This window comes from Scardinius erythrophthalmus (genome assembly GCF_964197995.2).
Source record: "Scardinius erythrophthalmus genome assembly, chromosome: 23".
Taxonomy (NCBI): domain Eukaryota; kingdom Metazoa; phylum Chordata; class Actinopteri; order Cypriniformes; family Leuciscidae; genus Scardinius; species Scardinius erythrophthalmus.
Genome location: NC_138243.1, coordinates 19,855,414 through 19,879,383, shown reverse-complemented (window position 1 = coordinate 19,879,383; position 23,970 = coordinate 19,855,414). Strand labels below are relative to the sequence as shown.

The 23,970-nt window shown below is 35.6% G+C and overlaps 1 protein-coding gene across 6 annotated transcripts in view; it reads right to left on the bottom strand.

Annotated features, from left to right (window-relative positions):
- Positions 1-23,970, bottom strand: part of ntm (neurotrimin) — a gene marked incomplete at its 5' end in the record, with an annotated part of 338,748 nt that overhangs the window by 90,137 nt on the left and 224,641 nt on the right. For 5 of the 6 annotated variants that reach the window (XM_081354266.1, XM_081354267.1, XM_081354269.1 and 2 more), the window contains one exon: positions 18,649-18,739. In XM_081354266.1, coding sequence (XP_081210392.1) covers positions 18,649-18,739 — 91 coding nt within the window. Of the gene's footprint in view, positions 1-18,648; positions 18,813-23,970 lie in introns of those variants that run through there. The other variant, XM_081354265.1, reaches the window with a different exon arrangement.

Below are 23,970 nucleotides of genomic sequence, written 5' to 3'. Positions count from 1 at the left end.
GTGCATGAATTTGCGTCATTTTGTGCAGATATAATTTGTAATATTATGTTTATTTTAAATATATCTGATTAATCTCATATAGGATGCGTTTCTTTTAGATAAATAACGTGCTAGCAAAGTGCTCCAGTTTAACGGTAGCAGATTCATTCAGCGCGTGCAGTTGTTCCAGGAAGAGCGCGTCCACAACAGTCACACATTCTAGCGCATATGAGGCGGCGTTGGTGACGCGTTGTATTAGTAGTTATATTTGATTATTAAATAATTAATTTAATTATCAATCACATCGAAACATTTTACAATCCTAGCCCTTTATTTATATTTAAAACCATTCTAATTGATTTGGTGAGGAACATTAGCATTTGCAGACCCTGTCATGCTGTTGGCCACATGCCACTGCAGTTGATGCATATCGCAGTATTAAGGCTAACGATTAATCGATTAATTGATCGTTAATTTAAACGACGATCGATCATGGGAATTTGTGAAAATTGACATCCCTACTGAGAACCCAGGAATCCTCACCTACACTCAACGAATACAGAAACTATAGCACAATACCCACTAGCCTATAACATCTCAGTGAACCCTTCAAGCTTCTTTTAAATCATATTCAACCCAATAAATAGGCTAATATATAAAATGACCAGACCACTTCCGAATGAAATCTTAACCACTAATGCTAGTCAGATAGCACATCTCAGCCCCATGAGCTATGTTGCATTTTACAATAGTGGAATCTTGACTGACAAAGCAGATCTTTATTGACAAAACCAATAAAACACGATATTCATAAGCCAACATGACATGTTAGAGGTAAAGGAGAGATTTATTGTGATGTTTATGAAATGCCGCTGTCATTGAAGCTCAGAATTACATTCATTATTATGAATCCTGCGGAGGAGGCTCTGCTAGCGTTTCCTCTGCTGTGTAAACATGATTTCTAAAATCATCATTTTTCATTACTCTATTGGACAGGTGTAAATGGCACATACAGACTGTATTTAACCAGCACAACCAGCTAATGATGCTTTAGCATGACGGAGACTGAAAAGGTTAAATCTAATTTTCATATTAAACATTTCTGATATTTATTTCTGTGGAAAACAAAAATGTAGATTGTATCAGTTTGGTATCGCACACTATGATCTTAAAATAGGCTAGCTGTTTTCTATTTCAAAATATTTTAAAATGTAATTTATTCCTGTAATGAGAATTTTAAGCATCAATACTCCAGTCTTCAGTGTCACATGATCCTTCAGAAATCATTCTAATATGCAGATTTGGTGGTCAATTCATTTTTCGTTTCATCATCAATGTTGAATACAGTGCTGTTTAATATTTTGTGGAACCCATGATATATATATATATATATATATATATATATATATATATATATATATATATATATATATATATATATATATATATATATATATATATATATATATATTTTTTTTTTTTTTTTTTTCTTTCCCAGAATTCTTTGATGGATAGAAAGTTAATATGAAAAGCATTTATTTAAAATAGAAATTTTATGTAATATTATAAATGTCTTTACTGTTACTTTTCATGAATTTATGCATCCATGGTCAATACAAGTATGTTTTAAAAAAGACATCCCAAATTACACCTTTTTTGTGTGTGTCCAATTAGCCTATTGTAAATTAGCAGTAATTTGTCTAGTTCACTATACCCATACCATTTTTTGTGCATTGTTACCAACACCACAATACACACATTCACTTGCCAGTTAGTATGCACTTCCTACTGTACACTTTATAGTGTATATTTGATTGTTGTACATTCTGTACTAGTCTTTCAGTGTACACTAAGATACTTATATTTTGTATTGCTTTAGTGCACACTCGATTTTCACTGCATACACACAATAAATATGCATCTCTCTTTGTACAATCTTGTTTTATAATATTGAAAAACGTAATTACAAAACATGCAAAGCGAAGTCAACAGCAGGTGGCATGCAGCTCTGTATGCATAAACACTCTGATTGGCTAGGATCATTATAATGTTAATGTTAGGTTATGTTACTCAGAGACGCAATTCAGGAACGAATGACAGCATGTGTTTTTTTTTTGTTTTGTTTTTTTGATAACTGCATTATTAGTCCATGATGAAAACGCAGGGGGGATGCATGTGAGGTCTCTCTCCTGGAGACCTTGCTGATTAAAAGAGCACAGAGAGCTTCACCTCAGCATTGCAGGGTAGACAGAGAGTTTTGTCTTGCAAACCCTGAGGGTTTCTATGATGTGGAAATTCAAGATTGATTCTAAGTCGTGTGAACTCCCACTCTTCTGTTTCCAGGGGACTTGAAAGTGTGTAGCTCCAATTTGTTGAGAAAAGCTATGGGGTTCTGTTTAAATACAGCGTGGAGTTCTACTCTAAGGTGCATCTGTGTAAGAAAGTCATGCGTGGCGTCAAAAAATAGTGCTTCTTAACAGTCTTTGGAACTTTCTTGATTCAGCAAGCTTTTTAGGATTTTTGGATCTGCCGCAGCAAAAAGAAAACCCCTTTTTTTCTCAAACCCGTCTCTCTTGTCAAAAGACCGCAGTGGCTTGAAAGTTAAAGAAGGTCACAGCAGCCTGTCATAACTCTCATTTAAAGCGCTGGATGGGTGAACGGAGCAGAATTGCAGCTACCGCGAGGGGTAAAGAGAATGACTGACGGGACACAGAAGATCAGTCCTTCTCTACAATCTCGCCATCAACACAAAAATCGATAGTCTATCAATCTGCATGTTCAGCGACTCAGAATTAATTATAGAACCTCACGCCAAGAAACTACAAAGTCAGGTACTCCTTAACAGATCTATATTTGTGGCTTTTTTCTTTATTTCTGTCCGTGTGCCACTCCATATTGAGAGAGGAGTAGGGAGAAGGCACGAAATGATAAGGAGTGAGAGAGGGGGAACAAGAACAGATAACATTACGAGGAGGATTCGAACTTGCACTAAATCTCAGTGTGTAAATTAGTAGGCCATGGCTACTACATGAGCTCAGTTTCCAATGCAAAATGTATATTATGTTACTATTTATAAGCATTTTTGGGGTACATAAAAAGAGCTAATGCAGATAAAAAATGATCTGCTGCAGACACCACATCTGCATCATAACTAGATAGCTGACAATACATTTCAAAAAGTGACAGCTTTCCTCTGTAGTGTGACATGATATATTTCATCCCAAACTATTTTAAACAGCTTTTTTCTCTCATTTTTATAACTATTACACATGCAAATTTATGACATCATATTAATTGAGAGACTACACTGATTAGATGTACTTGAGAAAATCCATGTATCACACTATTTAAGTGAATTACAGCTCACTTGCTAAAAGGCAATTCAAATGTTTTTTTGTTTTTTTTTTAAATGATAAGAAACGTATTATCACAATTTATTATATTTATTTTTTACATTTTATATGCAGAGGATCGTGCTCCTCTAAATCCATAAAAGGTTAAAATCATAGACTGTAAAAACTTATGGACGTAGTGTCCGTGACGTCACCCGTAGGTTTCTGAAGAGCATTTGTGAAGCCCAAAGTGGGCGGAGCCGGGCGTTGCCATCTTGGCAGCGCGTCACTGTAGGATAACAGAAAATGGGCAAAGAGGCGGGATTAGCTCAGGTGACGTGACAGCTAACAGACAGCAGACAAACAGCAGTGCCAATCTACCTGTCACTCAAGTGGCCACGCCCTTAATTATGCAGAAATTTAAGGATTAATATAATTTAAACAGATGAGTTATAAAAAAATGTTTTTGCTGTAAAGTTGGCCATTTTAACATGGGTGGTCTATGGGATTGACTCTCTTTTGGAGCCTGTCTCTAGCGGCCAGTCGATGAATTGCAGTTTAAGTCAGTTTAAGTGTTGGTTTCAAGAGAGAGCCCGGAAGGTTGCCGCATGGTTAAAATCCATAATGAACGAGCACCAGGCAGCATAGCAAGAAATTTAGCTTTAGTTACAAAATTCAAAGAAAGTCAAAATGATTGTGCCACCATTGATCCCCAGAGTAGGTAAATTCTCAGTAATTTATACAGAAAAGAACTTTTGCATGACCTCAATAATTTTGGTGCAAAGCAAAATGCAAGTCAGTGTGATATAATATGCATTAAATACCCTCTTCATCTCTTATAAGACAGATTGTGAACATCTTGCCGCTTTAATGACAGGCCCTCCCGAGAGAAATAAACAAGAGACGGAAATTCTTCTTGCAAATTGCTTCACTTTGCGCAACAGACCCAGTCCCGTCTAAAAATACTCGGGCCTCAGGAGTCTTTTTATTCAAGCAAATGAAGGGAAGCAAATGATGATGGTCTATATCTATACATAACATTGATTATACATGTAATAGACGAGTACAAGTGAGTGAATGATTGGCCGTTCAATCAGAAACCTGAACGGAAAAAATAAATGCTTTCTCTTTAATGACTAATGAACTCTGTCCTGAGCTGTAAAAAAAATCAAAGAGGCAATTTACTTTCCTTCTCCTACTCAGTTTTTATACAATGTTGCATGCGATCAAATGCTCAGTGAGAGAAAACCCTTAAGTCCTTGTTACTGGGGACTGTACGTTTCCTTTCCTTCATTTGCATGTTTACGTGATCATACTGCATATGTTTAGATGTGTTTTGTGTGTGTTTATGCACACACTCTTGATTTTGTTCACCTTGCTCAGCGGAGGCGGAGTTTAGACCTTTAAGCACCTAATTCAGTGAAACTGGTCTCCCACCTCTAAAGTTTTTGGCTGCGGTCCAGACGTTCAGAGCAGCGCCACACACACATGCGCTAGCCAGCCCTGAACCACTCGCCACGCTGACGCAAACCGCCAGGAAAAAAGTGACATGCTGAAAAGCTGAGTCCTACATCTCTCTCCCACTAGCACAAGCTCTGGGGATGCAGGTATCAACTGCTTAGTTCTGGGCCCAGGTGATAAAATAAACTGCAAACAACATTCAGGAATTTCTAATAGGTGTGCGTGGGCAAAATATCAAGTCTTAGGAGTGTGTTTTGTTGCTGAGATGCATTTTAAGAATGAAGTGCTGGAAACCTGTGCTGGGTAATGCTGTCTGATGTTGGTCAAGGATTTGAATTATTAAAGTAAAGTTCATGTTTTGAAATGCTCCTCAAAAGGAGCTGGCACGTGTTTTATTCTCTCTGTTAAATAAAGTAAGAGGATGAAATAAACGTCTTAAATTCAGTATTGAGCAAAAGTGATTTAGAATTGTGTGATCTTGAAGGAAAGAACTGAAAGAAGTTTATATGTCAGGGGTTTTCCCCCAAATATGATGACCCCCTTACTAAAAAATATATGCAGATATATATATATATATATATATATATATATATATATATATATATATATATATATATATATATATATATATATATATATATATATATATATATATATATATATATTGAATGTGTACAAACCCATTTAAACTATGTGAGAAAAATAGTAAGTGTGATATTATAAAGATTAAATGTACACTATACAGGGCTGGACATTAAGCCTTTTTATGTGCTTCTCGGACAAGTAAACCACTCATTCACTTGTCCAAGTCTAAAAATTTGGATTTTTTTTTGTGTGTTGGAAACGGTGTTCAGTCAGCTTTGACATTGAAATCTGCATATTTATTATATTTTAAGTTTTATAAAGAGCATTTTTCCCTTATCTTTTTAAATGTATGCTTCATATTTCAAATTTAATTCATAATTTGATCAATAAATTAAATTAGAACAATAAGATACTACAGGGCTGTAACCAATCAAATTAAATAATTTAAACTGAAAAATTATAACTGCATTAAATAATGTTATGAGATTGTTTTAAATATTTTATGAATATAAGAAATGTTGGAAAGAATGATCATTTTAAACAAGAAACTAAACCACAAGTAGTTGGCGGTAGGTAACCGTCTTAATGAGTGAGTTCATTGAGTTCATTCGTTCAAGTCATTCGTACAAATAGCTGATTCATTCAGGAATGAGGCATTTGTTTATGAATGGGTCATTGAATCTTCGACTCAACCGATTCCTTCAAAACGCTGATTCATTCAGATGCATTGCGGTTTTGCTGTGATCTTTGTTTGGAACTATTTTCGCTGCTGAAATAGAATGAAAATAGTCAATATTGTGTCTAAAATGTATGTGACTTAATATTAATTGCTTGTTTATTGAACTGTCATTTGAAATCAGTGTCACATTTTCAATCGTGATGGTATTCAGCACTCTTGGTCGTGTGATGTTGCTTAACTGTATCATATGTTATAAATTTAAAAACTAATCTCATTTGTTAAGATTTTCTCCTCGAGAGGCTATGCAAGCCTCAACAGCGCAACCTTGTTACCGTCAGTAGTACATTATATATAATATTATTATTATTTACTATCAATCATCACTTACATTAAATAAATGCAGAATCATTCTCACATTTTGGGGATTCCCTAGCTAATTTTTGTTATGGATGTTTTAATCCGGTCGGAACAAGTAAAATTCTTTCACTTGATCCTTCAAAAATTCCACTTGTCCCGGACAAGCGTTAATGTCGAGCCCTGCTCTTTTTTGTTTAAAATTAGCTAAATTTAAAGTCAATACATCGTAAACCCTTCTTCCAGTGTCATAGGTTAGTTGTCACAAAGAGCATGTAAAATCATCCATTTTAAAAAGCTGAAGAGAGGAGAATCTGTTGGCATAAAGAGAACGCAACTAAGCCCGTAATAAAACAAGAATCAACACTGGCTTGGCTTTTCAAAGCTTTCAGAGATGGCGGGAACTGAGGGATTTGAAAAGATGTAAAAGCAACATGGAGATGGCGTTTTTATTATTCAGGTAAAGTAAGGTTTATTATTTAACATATAAATTGCTATATTTAGCTCTCTAACAGAGTTCATTGTAAAAACATTATCCATTGTGAAGGCTCATTTCATTATGGTTGTTGTAGCGCTGTGCTGGAATTTATTTTCAAGGAAGTACAGTGTCTATGGGTGAAGAACTACAGTAACGGCTTCAGCTAGTGAGCTTGAGATCCTTTCATCTAAACTGCTTAGCCTATATCTCTTAAGCCTAGTGAATGTTTTATGAGAAGTAGGATAATCCCTCTCTTTGGCCCTGAATATCAGTTATAAAAAAATGCAGCATTTGACCAAATCAGACTGGCAATAGTAATGATAACAACTTTTGTAACGTAATTAATTAAAAAATATCAGTGATTAGTCCATTAGTCAAAACAACAGCATACAATATTGCACATGCATGCTCAGATGACATAATATTTGGATATTGTATTTTTATGTGTCACACAGAGCCAAAGCACAACCAAAACAATGTTCTTCCGCAAAGTGAATGCAGTTTTATTTTTTAACCACAAGGAGAGGGTCAAAAAGTTACATAGTGTATATTAACAACAACAAGTGGATATAAAATTGTCATTGCACTGAATGCAAAATGAAAAATTTTGGAAAATATAAGCTTAATGTGACTATATTTCTTTTTTCTGCCCACTATTAGAGTAATTGGGTAAACCTAAAGAGAATCAAAAACCTAGTGATAAAAAAAAAAAAATTAATAATCTTTTAAAAAACAATAATAATGTCAAATTCAGTCAATTTTAACTTTGTATTTTATTTTTACATGTAAACTTAAGTTGACAGCATATCTTTTTTATTATACCCACTATTAAAGTAGTTTTACTATAAACCTAAAGAGAAACATAATTCAATCTCACCGAATGTCAAATTCAGTAAATGTTAACTTTTTATTTTATTTTTCATTCTGTACCATATTTTTTGTCTCTGAACTTTTCCACAGACCCTCTAGCACCCACTGGAGGGCCCATGACCCCATTTTGAAAACCCCTGATATCATGCAGCACCAAGTGTCCTCAGGGGGATACAACAGCATACATTCTTTATACTTCTAAGTAGAGGTTGGTCAACAGAGATTTGTCATCATGGCCAACAGTCAATATAATGTCAATATATACACGTTATTAACAGCATTGAGACAGCAAATTGCAGAAGTGATCACATGCTGAATGTCTTCACACTTGTGGGGTCAATAAGCTAAAAAAAAATGCAAATAGCAATTCTAGAACCATAAAATTAGATAAACAACTATGAACTTATGGCCTACAGGTTTAGCATTTCTGTTCACATCAAGCATTTTCGGGACTGAGAACTGATACATACTTTTCAACATCTAGGCCTACTATTTGCTGAAGCTTTACAAAAAAGTAGGCCGAGCTCAATCTTGAGCAAATGCGAATGGACCGTCTCGTTTCTCTGTCAGAGTTCGTAATTTTGAGGTTGCGTAATTTGACATATTTTGACTGCACAGACGGCCCATCTCTGGAAAATAATGGATGTCGAAAACATGCAATTTTTCAAAAATCACAATGCTACTTTTGTGGTCATTAAATTAATCATCTGGGCCACATTTATGGAGAAAAAAGCCAGAGCAAAAGACGATGGAGATGTTTGAGGGCAGATTTTTTTTTCAAATAAAAATTGGAAAAACCGAGGCCAAGTGTGATTACATCCGCAGTGCTATTCGCCTTGTTTTTGTTTCTCCTTCTCTCGCTCTCTGTCCTCTCTAAGGTTAACGAGTCTGGTGAAAGGAAATGGGTCTGAGAGACAGCAAGGTGTTGGACCATTTGGTGTGTAGCCAGGCCAAAGAGCTGCCACAATGTCATTATGCCCTGATGGCGGCTCAAACCAGAATAAGTGACAAACAGCTGTCGCTAATGCACTCGCTAACAGATGCGTCTAGTCTTTCATCCCCTTACCGGGGCTGGATGCAAGCTCCTTTCAGCCAAAAAAATAAATCAAACTACAGTAGAGCGGGGCCATTTTGGCACTGCAAATTAATTCTGTAATCAAAACACTGATTAATCCCGGGTCTCTGAATTGTCTGGATGGTCATTCATTATGACAGCACCCCGTGCTCCTGTCTGGCCCTGTGATGGTGGCTCAAATTATTAGGCTTTAATGAGAGACAAGAGAATGTTGATGTAAGGTAAAGGAAAGTGGAATTAGACAGATAATGTTGAGCAGCTCGCTGTGAAATCAAATTAGCGCTCTCTCAATCTTATCAGCAAGAAGCTTCTTTTTTTTTTTCCAAAGCCGCAGTCCATTCAAACCTCTCCAGTTAATTCTCTTCTCTGTCTCTGCTGCAGATATTCAATATATCTGATCGTTCAATACAGTTCAGTTAATACAAGAGAACTTTGAGCTTACTGCAAGAATCAGGATATGTGATAGCTAGATATCACAGCCGCGATTTGTGGGGGAAAGTAGTGGCAGGAACTGAAGTTATGCTGATGAACAAAGTCCAACAGATTTTTTATGATGGATGATGAGTTACATATATGTCAATTCAAAACTGTATTACAGCTTTTATTCAGGATCTACAAAGTTGCTAATAACATTGTGAAGAAGTCATTAGTATATAGTATATATTACTAGTACAACAGAATCTCTGTAAAGGCGGGCGTACACGGTGCGATTTTTGCTGTTTTTACGAGCTCGCAGATAATTTTTTTCACTCGGGACAAATCGAGTGGAATCGGTGATGCTCGCATGGTCGTGGCTCGCAGCGTGTGAGAGGAATTACGCGCCGAGCCGAGCACGTTATGAGCACCTCCCCGACCTCCCGATCATCTTTAAACATGTTTAAAAAATTCGGGGAGTCGGCCCGATTTTCACCAGCTGTCCCCTATTTCCAAATTATACACAACCACGTGGGGCTATACCTCAGTGGCAGCAACCATACAGCGTGCGCATACACTGTCTCTCTCCCTCTCTCACACTCTCACACACACACACACACACACACACACACACACACACACACACACACACACACACACACACACACACACACACACACTTCTCTCAATTCAATTCTGTTCAATTCAATAAAGCTTTATTGGCATGACAAAAATACAATTGTATTGCCAAAGCATCAAAACAGCATAGAAAATTATTTTGAACATTGTACTACAGAAAATAATAATAATAATATTAAATAAAAATAATTAAATAAAAATAATAATTCTCTCTCTCTCTCTCTCTAGTTTTTATGTTGAATGGCTACTGTTCTCTGCTTTACAACAAATCATTTGCACACACATTTCTGTCATTTTTTTTCTATCTGAAGCTTTGCCTGCATGCAACATTGACGGTCTCTGTGTTTAGCGCGAAAGCTCACGTGATTGCTGCCGGCTCGGGATAAAATTCGTGCAGGACAGTCGTGCCGTGTACCAGCTGCATTGACGCGATTATCAGTTAAACTGACTCGCAACGTGTGCAATATCTCACGACCTCCCGAGTGTCCGATCCTGGTCCGAACTCGCACCGTGTACGCCCGCCTTAAGGGAAAAGTGATGCAATAAAAGAGAAAGAATAACAAACATCAAGTTGCTGTGCAGTGGTGATGGGTGATATTTTTAAGCAAAAGTTACATTGATGCGGTGGTGACAAATGACTGAGTCATCGAGTCATTCATTCAAACATTTCATTCAAACAAGCTGCTCCATTCAGGAACAAAACCAGTAATGTCTTTATGAATGAGTCACTGAATAATTCACTGAACCATTTCGTTTAAGAACACTGATTCATTCCTGAACAAAGCTGCTGTGTGTTGCTTAGAGACACGCAATGGTTCATTCTGTAGTGGCTTTCTATTTGGAAAAAGTAACTGGCAATCTTGTGACAATTTTCTAGTTCTATGTAGGGCTTCATGCATTTCGATCATTGGATTGCTAGTTGAACCAGTTGAATAACCGTGGAAAAGCTATACATTCAGCGGCTGTAAATATTGCCATTACTTTGATTTTGTCGGGAGAAAAGATAAGAACACCATTGTCAAATGTAAGTTGTGGCATTGCTTTACTCTGGCATTACATGGCTTGTAGGGCTGGGTAAAAAAAAATATTGATTTCTCGATTTTAATTCTCATTTTTACGAACCGATATCGATTCTTAAATCCCAAGAATCGATTAGTCATCCTGTTTTCAGTTGATGAATGAATGTAACATTGTATCGCGCATCCAATCCAATAAATCGCAATAATCTTTGTGCTTTGTTACTATTGATATGATACAAAGTCTTCAGAAAGAATAATAATTTTCTTACGAAATTCAAAAACATAAATACCGTTTTGGCGCTGTGGTGTGAGATCGCCCTGGTGCAGATCAGCTCTAGATAAGCAGCAACGTGGACATGATCTTCTCTTCCGCCTTAATAATACCAGTTACCACGTGAAATAAACATGAATGAGCATCTGAAAGTATGTTAAAAGGTAGAGTACAATTTATCAAAATCCGTATCATGTTGACATGGAATCGCTCAATCAGTGTTTGAACCGTGGAAAGACGTCAGTAAATCAGTTTGTAAACAATGCTATGTCACATTTACCTCAGAAAAACCACATCCAGTGACCATAAACTCGTTAGTTATAATATATAGCCTAACTATATAATAATATAACTTTTAAAAGGAGAAATGAGTAATAAATTAAATTTTTAACAAGTAACAAGTCAAACACTGATAACAGAGTTATACTGTACTTCAAAAATGCTTAATGTAGGGCATTTACACTTGTTTTTTTCATGGTTGGGTCATTATCCAATCAGTAAAAACACTAAGAAATCAAGTATAAATACCCACAAACAACAGCAAAATTGGGTTATAAATGTTTATCATATCCCATTTTAAATTGCATGAACATAATTCAGAATATGATTGTTTGACCAAATAATGCAGTCCAAATACACACACTTCCACACAGAGCGAGAGAATATTGGATTGATATGCAGGTTAAACCTGGTGGACTCTTCGGAAATTGCAGGGATTTGCTTCTATCCACCAGCATTTGGGAGGCTGGAGATAACGACAGCAGATATATCAGGTGTCAACAACAGACAGACAGACTGGAAGATTTTATCACAAAAGACTCAGTCAGGACCACTCCTCCTGCAAACATGAGAGCAGTGTTCTCCGAGAACCGCCATGAGATGGTGGTGTGAATGTTTTCATGCTGTTTAAGCACCCAATAAAATGCTGAGGTAAATCTCAGAGATGTTTTTTTGTTATGTATTGAGAGTGAAAATGCTGGGAGAGAGGAAATTGGCTGCTCCGAGCTTCAACAAGTAGCACAAGGCCAGCGTACCAGCTCTCGGTGGTATTAACAAGCTATACAAGCAGCACGCCAATAAATCACAAGCCACCACAAGTGAAGCGGTGAGTGCTGCCTCTGTCCAATACACTCTAAAACAACAGAACCTGGTGATTATATTAAAACACCAAGGGCCAGAATTAAATAACCCTTTCGCTCGTAAGTTTAAATTATTCTAACTGAGCCCCCGGCATGAGATTTTTAAGGCGACCGTTATTTTTAATGTATCACAGTATTTACATGGCAACGTGTAGGCCTAAAGCTTGTCACATGACACATTACAGCCACAATAGTGTTGTATGACTGATGTATCAGTTTTCTTTAATTTTTCCTTCTTATTCAAAATATTCACCCATATAGTGAAAAATCTGATGTTCTGATTCTCCAATATTAGTAAGTAAATGTATTTTGTCAGTTAGGCTAAACATATTTATAATGATCATGTTAGTTGATCTACAATGGCCAGAGCTGTCGGATTTACAACACGTAGCCTATATTCAACCACTTTGCCTGAAAGACATGAAAGTAAGTGACTGGTGAACTAAGAGAAGAATAGAGGAAACTTTATAGTAACCTACTGTACACAATGTGTATCTGGAGTGAATAAAACAGCATCAATTGATGTCTCAATGGATTATTATTGCCAATTCCATAGACATCAGTGTGCATTTTACAAACCTTTTTTTTCTTTTCTTTTTTCTAGTTCTTATGTATAAGTCTTGTAAACTCGGTTTACTTGAGTTTCTGGGTTTTGGTTTGCATATAAACCGATACAACAGGTTATTTCAATGAGCTAATTTCTGATTTTCATATCAGTGTATCAGTGTGTAAACATGCTCATTATGTTGAAAACACAGTACATTTGTGAAATATGACAAGCACTGGGTGAGTCCATCCCTGGCTCAGCCCCAGCCAAAGCACAGAATCAGATTTGAATGTAGCAGTTGATCATGCAATGAACGTTCTAATCATATGTGTGATTGTACGTGTCAAAGGGTTAAGTCTAATTTTTTAATATAAACCAATCTGGGTTCTTGATGTTGGCTCTACATATCTACAGTACTTAGTTTTAAAATAGCAAAGTGAGAAAATGAATTGCAACTTCAACCACAGAGATAGAGCTAGAAAGCAGCGTGTGGAAATTCATTAAGTTCGACATGTTTGGCTTGTGTTTCTATTGTTGGTTTATACCCTAGGTAGGTAGTTGTTTTTATATGATACAGTTCATTTATATTTTTGCAACAAACAAAACAGGCATTTATCAGGGAAGATATTGTCTTCCTAGTCCTTTTCCTAACAGATTTTCAAACATGGCAATCACAAATAACAAGGGAAAACTGGCTTTACTCACTGCAAATCTAAAGCTAGCATAGCAAGACTCACACCGCTAGTGAACTTAATGCTTCTGTTGTGTTATCTTGTCTTCTTTTAATTGCTTAAACCATCTTAAAACCTCAATGACCTTTCATCTCTGAACTGTAGTTTATTCTTGTGATCACTTTTTCTTGTTTGCACATTTGTTAATGAGCGTCTGTTTATTTTCATTTTTACTTGTGCTTTTTCTTTTTGTATTTCTGTAGCTCATCAATTTCACCTTTTAAACCACAGGCTAACCATTCTCCTCGTTGTCTTCCAGCAAATAAATTGCCATATTCCATAATCCTCTCCAGACAGTGCGGCACTTCAACACCCACTCACTGCCCTCAAACTCCCTCAATTTTTGTCACATATTTCCGTAAGAGGGCTTTAATTTAGCCCACGCAATTGTGGACTTATGCAATGAATCTTATTTTTAATGTAATAACCTTGTTATGTTTTGTCCTAAGACTAATTTGGAACTGACAGAGTTAGTTTTCTGCTAATGTTCACCTGAGGGGGAAATATGACTGAAAACATCACCTTGGGCGGCAAGGTTTGGTGACACCGATAACTGTAAACTGTTTAGCTGTCACAATGGCAATGTATCAGTGAAACTGCTGCACCCTTTGTACAATGTTTATAACTTTGGTGAAATTTAAGATATGCTTATATAAATTTAAGATATGCCTACATATAAATGTGGGCAAACTTGATTAAACACTCAAATACAGCAAGCTGTAAGTGTCAATTGCAAGAAACATTTTTATCAAATATTATTTTGAATAGAATACCCAGGATTAGTTTCAACTCACTAAACAATGAACTGCTAAAATGAACTAAAAGCAACACATTTAGAACATTTAGAAAACGTATAATTCAGAAAAAATGTGTGTAATGTCAGAGGTTTTAATGCATTGTTGTCAAATAAATATCATTCATTCATGCAGTTTATATCTTGACCAATCACAACAGCAGCTTTGGGCAGTAGCAAACATAATAATGGGGCTTTTTTATTTTTATTTCTACTTTCTTTCTAGAGCAGCAGTCTGAAAATAGTCTTTTAATATTTTTTCCCTAAAGTCATGGCCTGCAAATTCATTTTATTTTAAGTTGCCATGAAAAGGAAGTTTTGATAGTGTTTTCTTCCTTATTGTGATGTACTGTGTACGAGTGAACCAGTTTTGTTTGTTGTTGTCATCTTGGCTATATAGTAGTCGCATATTTACAGTGTTTTAGGCGTGTTTTAGGCCTGTATAAGTACTATTCCCAATAGACAAAATGAAGTAAAGCATGTCTTCACTGCGTGCAACAGAGATTGTTATTCCCATAACAATCTCTTTCTCATGGGAAATCTGTTTTCCCATGCTTCAAATGCATTTCTCCAACTTTATCATACACTGGTGACTACATGGCTATAAATGTTTAATACTGTTTAAAAACAGCCAGACACTTTGCATATAAATATTGTCAATCAGTGATCTCCACTACTAAGTTTTTTTTTTTGTTTTTTGTTTTTTATCCCTGCACAGAGGTTAAGCTTTATTAAAGTGGGTGTAATCCTGTTAGTCATGAGAATATCCTAAAGGTTAGGCTACTAGTACATGTCCCTACATTAAGACATGAAGATTCCAAACAATTGTGACCAAAATATCTAGCCTGGCTATTTTTGTGTGTAACTTTTGCAACACAAGCACCCAAACTCATACACATTTGTTTTTCTGTCACTGTGGGGACTTTCCATTGACTTAGGCTATATTGTTTATTCTGAACTAATGATAATAGGGGGAGACCAGGGATGGTAGGAACACTTTTTGTTTGAGCATCAGTAACTCAGTGGTTGTTTGTGCTAGATCTCTCAAACTTTGATACATGGCACGTGTCTACTACAAATAAAACTCACTTGAACGTACTACACAATCACAGATAATGTGAGTTAATGTCAAATGCAAAGAGTTCTGTTGTTACAACCTACCCCACTACTTGGGTGAGTTGTAACACTAGCTGGGGATAGATCGTAACAACAAAAACTTTATTGAAGAACAAAGAGTAGGCCTAATAACTTTTGAATAAAGTGATAAAGTGACAAAAAAAAACAATTGTATTTCCTTTAGGACTTTAAATTTAGCATACTGCTGTGTGTGTTTGTGTGAGTGTTCATGTAGTGTACTATATTCCGGTCACATTCAGTCACTAACTATGTTGCTATCAACCTTTTATGTGAATTTTAGTGACACCACAAACGCCAAGATGCATTTAAATTCAAAAAATGTGCACAAAAAAGTGTATGTGTTAGGGGTGTAATGATACCCTCATGTCACGATTCGATACATACCACGATACTGAACTCACGATACGATATTATTGCGATACTCCAAGACATATGGTAAAAGGCAATCAAAAAATGTACTGTTGATAAAAATGCTAAATGGTATTACATTAGGGGTTGAAATTAATAGGCTTGGTGCTGATAAACCAATGCACAGGACGATGGTGAGACCAGAATAAAAATATTCATGATTCTGAAGCTGAAAATACAGAATTATTTTACATGAATATGCTTGCACTCTGTCACTACTAGATCTGTTTAAAATAATGTACGCCACTTTTTAATGGTAAGGCATTATCAGGACCCACAAATATTTCTACCATTGCATTTTATACATTATATTCAACATTATATATAGTAGTTTAATGTAGTACTGACACTAAAACTCTGTAAACTTAATTTTTTTCTCACACAGTAATTTTTATTTTGGGTGAATTATAGGCAATACATATTGTCACTATCCACGATACATATTGTTGCATTTTTGTATTGCGCTATATTGTGACAATATATTGTTACAGCCCTAGTATGTGTGTATGTAATGTTTTTATCTGATAAGATGACGTGCATAAACTACAATGAAAACAAATAAATCTCTAGATGCGTAACAAACACACACCACATGCACATTTTCTAAGCTATGTATATATTTTTCCAATTAAAGACATACCCAAAGGGAGGTTATGTCACATTTATGCAACTTTGAGAGACAATTTTATCCACAAATTATGTACACACACATAATTAGGTGGTTACACACAAACTGCTTAAAATAATTATTTATATAATAAACAATGCCTTTAGAAGTTTTAATAGACTAACAAAGTGCAGCGTACTTGGGAACTACTGGGCCTCAAAGAAGGTAATGCACTACATTTGAAAACAGTATAAAATGGCTAATATTCAATTTTCTTTGGCAAAAAACTCATGTGACTGTGCCATAACAGAAGCTTACTGGAATCATTATAGACCTTATGTAGCTCGCCCCTTTTCAGCGCTGTGCTCATTGTCTTTTGTCTTCCGGTCTGTATTTTCACAGCGATCTTGCGTATTTATGAATGAACGGCTCGTTTTAAAATCTTCCCGGTCGCGGTCGGTTGTTGTTAAGACATCTAAGATGGCTGCGCACTTGTTTCTCTGGTGCATAAGGTCTATAAGGGGTTGGTTGTAACATTTTAACAGCACAATTAGTTGGATACACACAAACTGCTTAAAATAATTATAAACAATGCCTTTAGAAGTTTTAATAGACAAAGTGCAAAGTAGGCTTTATCACATTATAAGGGGTTGGTTGTAACATTTTGAATCAATCTTATAATTATCCCCAGCCCAAACAGCCATAACTTTTTAGTATGTGGGTTTGAAGTAAGCATGGATGCAAAACATCAAATTAAACTAGACAAACAGCTACTTAAGGCTTATGTAGGCTAAGTCAAATCATTATATAATACAATGATTGGTATGCCTTGATTAAAATACCTTGATTAAAAAATAAATGCTACTTTCCTTTCTGAAAATCTTTTTTTTTTTTTTTTCATAAAATCTATAATGTTGGTCACAGTCACATGCATTTCTCCTGTGAGCACAAAAAGGTGATGGGAGTGTATGTAACTGATGACTTCATCTCTCTTTTCTGAATTGTTAAACTGACAGTGTTACAGCTGACCGTGTTACAAACACTCCTCGGTCTCCCCTATCCATCTCCTAACTCTAAACCAAACCCTCACAGAAAACGTTCTCAATTTTTACATTTTCACTAAGACATTGTTTGCAATATTCATTAAGTTGTTTTCCTCACTGAAAGTGTTAGCTAGTCCCCACAATGTAGCTGAATTCATGTTTTATGATCCTGTGGGAACATTTTATCCCCCAATATAGGCAAAACCAGACACACACACACACACACACACACTTAGCTATGTATATTTTTTCCCAATTAAGGTCATACCCGAAGGGAGGTTTTGTCACATTTACCTCACTTTGGGGACAATTTTATCCACAAGCTATGCTATGGCGCACACACACACACACACACACACACACACACACACACACACACACACACACACACACACACACACAGCACAATTAGTTGGATACACACAAACTGCTTAAAATAATTATATAATAAACAATGCCTTTAGAAGTTTTAATAGACTACAGTGCAAAGTAGGCTACTTGGGAACTACTGGGCCTAAAATAACGTAATGCACCACATTTGAATACAGTATAAAATGGCTAATATTCAATGTTCTTATACCATTGAAATGTCAAAACTTTAGTGCATACTTCTGACTCTTGGCTGCTTCATGCAGAAGATATTCTATTTTCTGATATTGTACTGTGAACTGTTAAAATGTTCACATTATTCTGGAATTATTATTTTTTTCATACATTTAATTTGCCACACTTGTAATTTTATGAGATTTCCAAGTTTTAACTTAAATTTTCTTCATCTGTAATTAAATTCAAAGTGGCTGAAACAGTGCAATGAACTACAGTATATTGCATTTAATTAAAGATTTAGTGCAACATAAGTTTTCAAGTAGCCTAGTGGGTAGAAATAGTCAAGAGTGTGAGCACCAAAGCTTAGAATATCAAGCACAATAACAACTCATTTTGAAGCTACTTACTAGCCACATGAGTTCTTTCTTTCTTTAAATCGATAAAAATGAACGGACATGCAAAACACTTGGCAGTGCTGCTGCTCTTTCCACTCAGGACACAGGAACATGACAGCATGATAAATGCATAACATCACGCCTACCTGAGGAAGAGCGTCTCTCCTTGTCTGATGGTGATATTGTCCATCTGTTTGTTATCGGATTGGGATTCTCCTTGACTGCGGACAGGCAGACCTGCGGGGAGAAGGAACAGCAGTCTGAGACTCATCACCACACACCTCCTCCAGGACGCCACAACCATCTTCATCTGCGGAGTTTTCGGAGTGTAAATCCGTTCACAGTAGTCCAAAAGAGAAACGCGTTAGTTATCCATTACAGTTTATCTGTTAATCCAGATTTCCTCCCCAGGTAGACAACAAAATCCCTCGCGTACTTAGTACAGAGCGCTTATCGATGACCGCGCCGTGCCGTCGCCATGGAAAAGGGGGGTAAAATAAAATAACGTATGAATGGAACGTACACTTTAGTGGTGACCTCAATCGTTCTGGTGTCTTAAATCCTATTGCCTTTAATATCCGCACCTAAAATCCATCTTTTTTCCCCTAGCTGACACGCTGACTCAAACTTTAAGAAGTGAAAGCTGTAACGTAGTGCTGAGAGCGAATGAGCGTGCCAAAATGTCACTCCAGCTGTGCCTGAATAGATATGGGGGTGTTTGTGGTTCCTCAGTGCAGTACAGTATGAGTATACGCAGTCTTCTCAAAAAACAAAACACAAAAAAGTCTTCCTCTAGTGGGACCGTTGCTCGGTTTTCTTTTCGAGCCTACTGGATAACCGCGGAAGGGGGCTGTGAATCGCACGCACAAGTTGGAAAAGCGCGCGCTGTTGTCATAGCAGCAGCGGCCGCGTCCTCACTGGACAGGGCAGGGGCCGTACAGTACAGCGCAAAACACAGCGCACAAATCAGAGGCTATTGTATGCAGTAATACAATGCATGAGCGACATTCAGTGATTGCAGCCTCTGTCATTCACCACAAGTAGCTCTCTCGAAAAAGAAAATTGAGCTTTCTTGAACAAATCACAAACCAAATATCCGATATTTTGAGAACTGAAGATGTCTAGACAGAGAAAATGACAGGAAATGATAGGGCGTCACAAACACACACACATTTTTGAATATAAATATATATTTTTAATATATATCGTTTTGTATTTTAATGCATGTTGCACGTGTGCATGGTTCACGTGTGTAGCTTCTTAACCCTAAAACAGCACATTTTTTGTGGGTGTGTGATGTCATCCTGAGACATACATACATTGTGTGTGTGTGTGTGTATGTATGTATGTATGTATCTATATACAGTACCAGTCAAAAGTTTGGAAACATTACTATTTTTAATGTTTTTGAAAGAAGTCTCTTATGCTCATCAAGCCTGCAGTTAAAAAAAAAAAAAAAAAAAAAAAAAAAAAAACAGTAATATTATGAAATATTATTACAATTTAAAATAATGGTTCTCTTTTTTAATATATTTTAAAATGTAATTTATTTTTGTGATGCAAAGCTGAATTTTCATCAGCAAGTACTCCAGTCTTTGGTGTCTTATGATCCTTCAGAAATAATTCTAATATGCTGATTTGATACTCAGTTATTATCAATGATGGAAACAGTTGTGCTGTTTAATATATATTTTTGGAATACTTTTTTCAGGATTCGTTGATGAGTAAAACGTTAACAGCATTTATTCATAAAAACAGCATTTATTCAAAATAAAAACATTTCTAACAATATAAATCGTTACCATCACCTTTTATCAATTTAACGCATCCTTGTTGAATTAAAGTACTAATTTCTTAAAAAAAAAATAGTTATTGTTCCCAAACTTTTGAACGGTAGTGTATATTGTTACAAAAGATTTCTATTCTAAATAAATACAGTTCTTTTTAACTTTTTATTCATCAAATAATCCTGAAAAAAATGATCTCAGGTTATAAAAAAAATATTAAGCAGCACAACTGTTTCCAACATTGATCATAAATCAGCATATTAGAATTATTTCTGAAGGATCATAAGACACCAAAGACTGGAGTACTTGCTGATGAAAATTCAGCTTTGCATCACAAAAATAAATTACATTTTAAAGTATATTAAAAAAGAGAACCATTATTTTAAATTGTAATAATATTTCATAATATTACTGTTTTTTTTTTTTGTTTTTTTTACTGCAGGCTTGATGAGCATAAGAGACTTCTTTCAAAAACATTAAAAATAGTAATGTTTCCAAACTTTTGACTGGTACTATATATATATATATATATATATATATATATATATATATACACACGCACATACAGTATGTGTCGATACAACTCGATACAAAATTAACAACAATTAATCGCAATTAAAAACACTTACATTTTTAATATAAGTTATTATACGTTTTAATATAGGCCTATTATAATAATAATTTCATAGTTAATTTCCAAATTAATGTAGAAACAACACAAAGACAGTAGCCTATATTTTAAATAGCTTGTTTAATGGCATCTTTTTAGTATCACTGGTACCAATACTGCTGTCTCAATTCATTTTTTTTTTTTTTTTTACATTAATTATAGACATTCAAAATTACTGTGTAAATGAAATCTAACAATTTTTTTTAACGTTTATTAGGCTTCAAAAAATATAACAACTTTTAATTTTTAATCTTAAAACAATCCTCACATTAACCCATAATAAATGTCATATTTGCCTGTGCTATATGTGAAATATACAGAAATTGATTAACGTTATCAAATAGTCTTCACTGCATGAATTATAAATTAAATATACTGTAGATTAATCCTTTTTAAAGATATAAAAGTTATTTAGTCAAGAGCAGTGAGTAATTTTCTCTGTTCCCTTTGCTCTTTGATTAAAATTAATGACAGACAGCGTTAGTGGCCATTAGCATTAATTGCGTTAAATAGACTATTTTTAACGTATTAAATATACGCCTTTACGTCTCAGGATGACATACCCACAAAATACATGTGCTGTTTCAGGGTTAAGAAGCTACACACGTGCACCATGCTACTTGCGGATCATTTTGTAGCCTACAGTATGTCCTCTGATCTGTAATACAAAAAATATACATAATCTTTATCTGTTTTATCTACTGTTTGTTTTTTATATTGTAATACTTTCACATTGAATCTCCAAAATAATATAGAAACAACATACATGTCTGTATGGATATGCAGACTATATACACAGCAGCAGGTTTATTAGGCTGCTGTCACTTTAAGATCTGATGCACATGACGCGGATCGGACACACATCCTATTTATGTGCATTTAACACATTTTAACTGTGCTTACAAGGATACTCGACAAAACTGGAATTTTGACAGTATTGTGTTTTTGTCCGTTCAAGCGCGAAACAGAACTCAATGCGGCACTGCCGTGTTTCGGTGTTTAAGCCACTTCACAAACAGCAGAAAATAAAATGGATGCTGCGCTAACTGTTACATTTTTTAACACATTAAACTAAAAAAAGATTAATTAAAAGATTGCGTTCATTTTGACAGCCATACTATATTCAGTGATTTCTGACACAACATTTTAACTGAAAACCCTTCAACCCTTTTTACCTAATCATGCTTAAAGGAGAACTCCGGTCACTTTTAACATTGAGCTCATTTTTTTGTACATTTGGAGTGCTGTCAATACAGAGAACAACGACAAAAATCGGTGTTGCCAACACCGTGTTATCCTCTTTTTAAAATTTGCACTCTGTTGACTTCAATGGGGCAAGTTTTAAACCAGCTTTTAGCCTCTTAACATCCTTGATGTGTCATTACAAGTGCACAGGTCATGTGAGTGATTCCTTCAGAGTGATCACGGGTGAATCTGACTGCAGTAGATGTGAAAGATATGAATAAAAATTATGTTTATTCAGCCAGCGCACATACCTGTATTTACATCCTGTTTTCGGTCGAAGTCCATAGTAATCGATTGTCGAGTTTACGCGCGTGATCATAGGTACTAAACCAATGCGCGTGAACTCGACAATCGATTACTATGGACTTCAACCGAAAACAGGATGTAAATACAGGTATGTGCGCTGGCTGAATAAACATCATTTTTATTCATATCTTTCACATCTACTGCAGTCAGATTCACCCGTGTTCACGCTGAAGGAATCACTCACATTAGCTGGGCACTTGTACTGACACATCAAGGATGTTAAGAGGCTAAAAGCAGGTTTAAAACTGTATTGACAGCACTCCAAATGTACAAAAAAATGAGCTCAATGTTAAAATTGACCGGAGTTCTCCTTTAATTAAAATCACTTAATTTTCTAAAATATGAATCATTTTTTGGAAGTTTGCTTAAACCATCTGAATGGACATAATGATTCTGCACAAAATTAAATGTCCAGTATGTATTTCATAAATGTTCTCAGACACCAGCTGCTACCACCTTCTACCATCAGCCTTGCTACCATAAATAATCTATTCACACAAAGGTGCTTATTTAATAACAAGCCTTACCCCCTGAAGGACAAAAAAAACGTCCAGGATATTTTTAAGAGGAGCCATTCAAGAAACACAACATGTTACCTTGTCAGACGGACAGACCCTTACTGCCAAATATCTGCCAAATGTGGCATTGTGTCCTCATAGATCACTCTCAGATCACTCACACATTCAACACGAGACAGTGGCCTATAAAACTGCATGCTAGAACTTTAGTTGTGGGTTTCTGAGCAGAAATGAGGGCATTCATACAGATGAAAATATATTTCCCTGTCATAAAATAATGAGTGAAGCAGTGTGTTTTAACAGACCATACAACGAAGCCCTCATACCCAGGACATTTGTGGATGACTCATTTTTCTGCAGTGCTATAAGGACTGAGTCAAGTCATGAAGCAAAAGCAAGAACTGTCATACATCACCTTTCAATAGATTATGCTCTACATATGCAACTTTCCTATTTAAAGGTTTATTTTGTTTATTATTTATCGATGATCTTACTTGCTGACTGGCCGGCTGAATGAATTAGCAGATAGACAGAGACAGACAGACTAACTGACTGAATGTATCTGACAGATCCCTTGGCTGGTTCTAAACTCTGCGCTCCAGATGGTCTCCTTCTTACTTTAAGATTTAAGTTGGCCCACCAGGGGACTGTGATAATAAGGTCTCATTGCAGAACTTCAGAAGATCTTCAGTATGAAACTTTATCTGTTACGTGTGTGAGAGATGTTAATATGGTATCGGCTGGGCAAAAAGTGTCATAGTAATATAAACTTTTTTATTTATTTTTTATTTTCCATTACAAATTACTCTATTACCACAACAATTAAATAATTGCCCCATTTTTCCTAATTAGATATTGTATAACACATTAGTAGTATAATTAACATGTTTTAAATGTTGCACCTGCATCTGCTTTTGACCAATATAAATTATTTTTATTTCA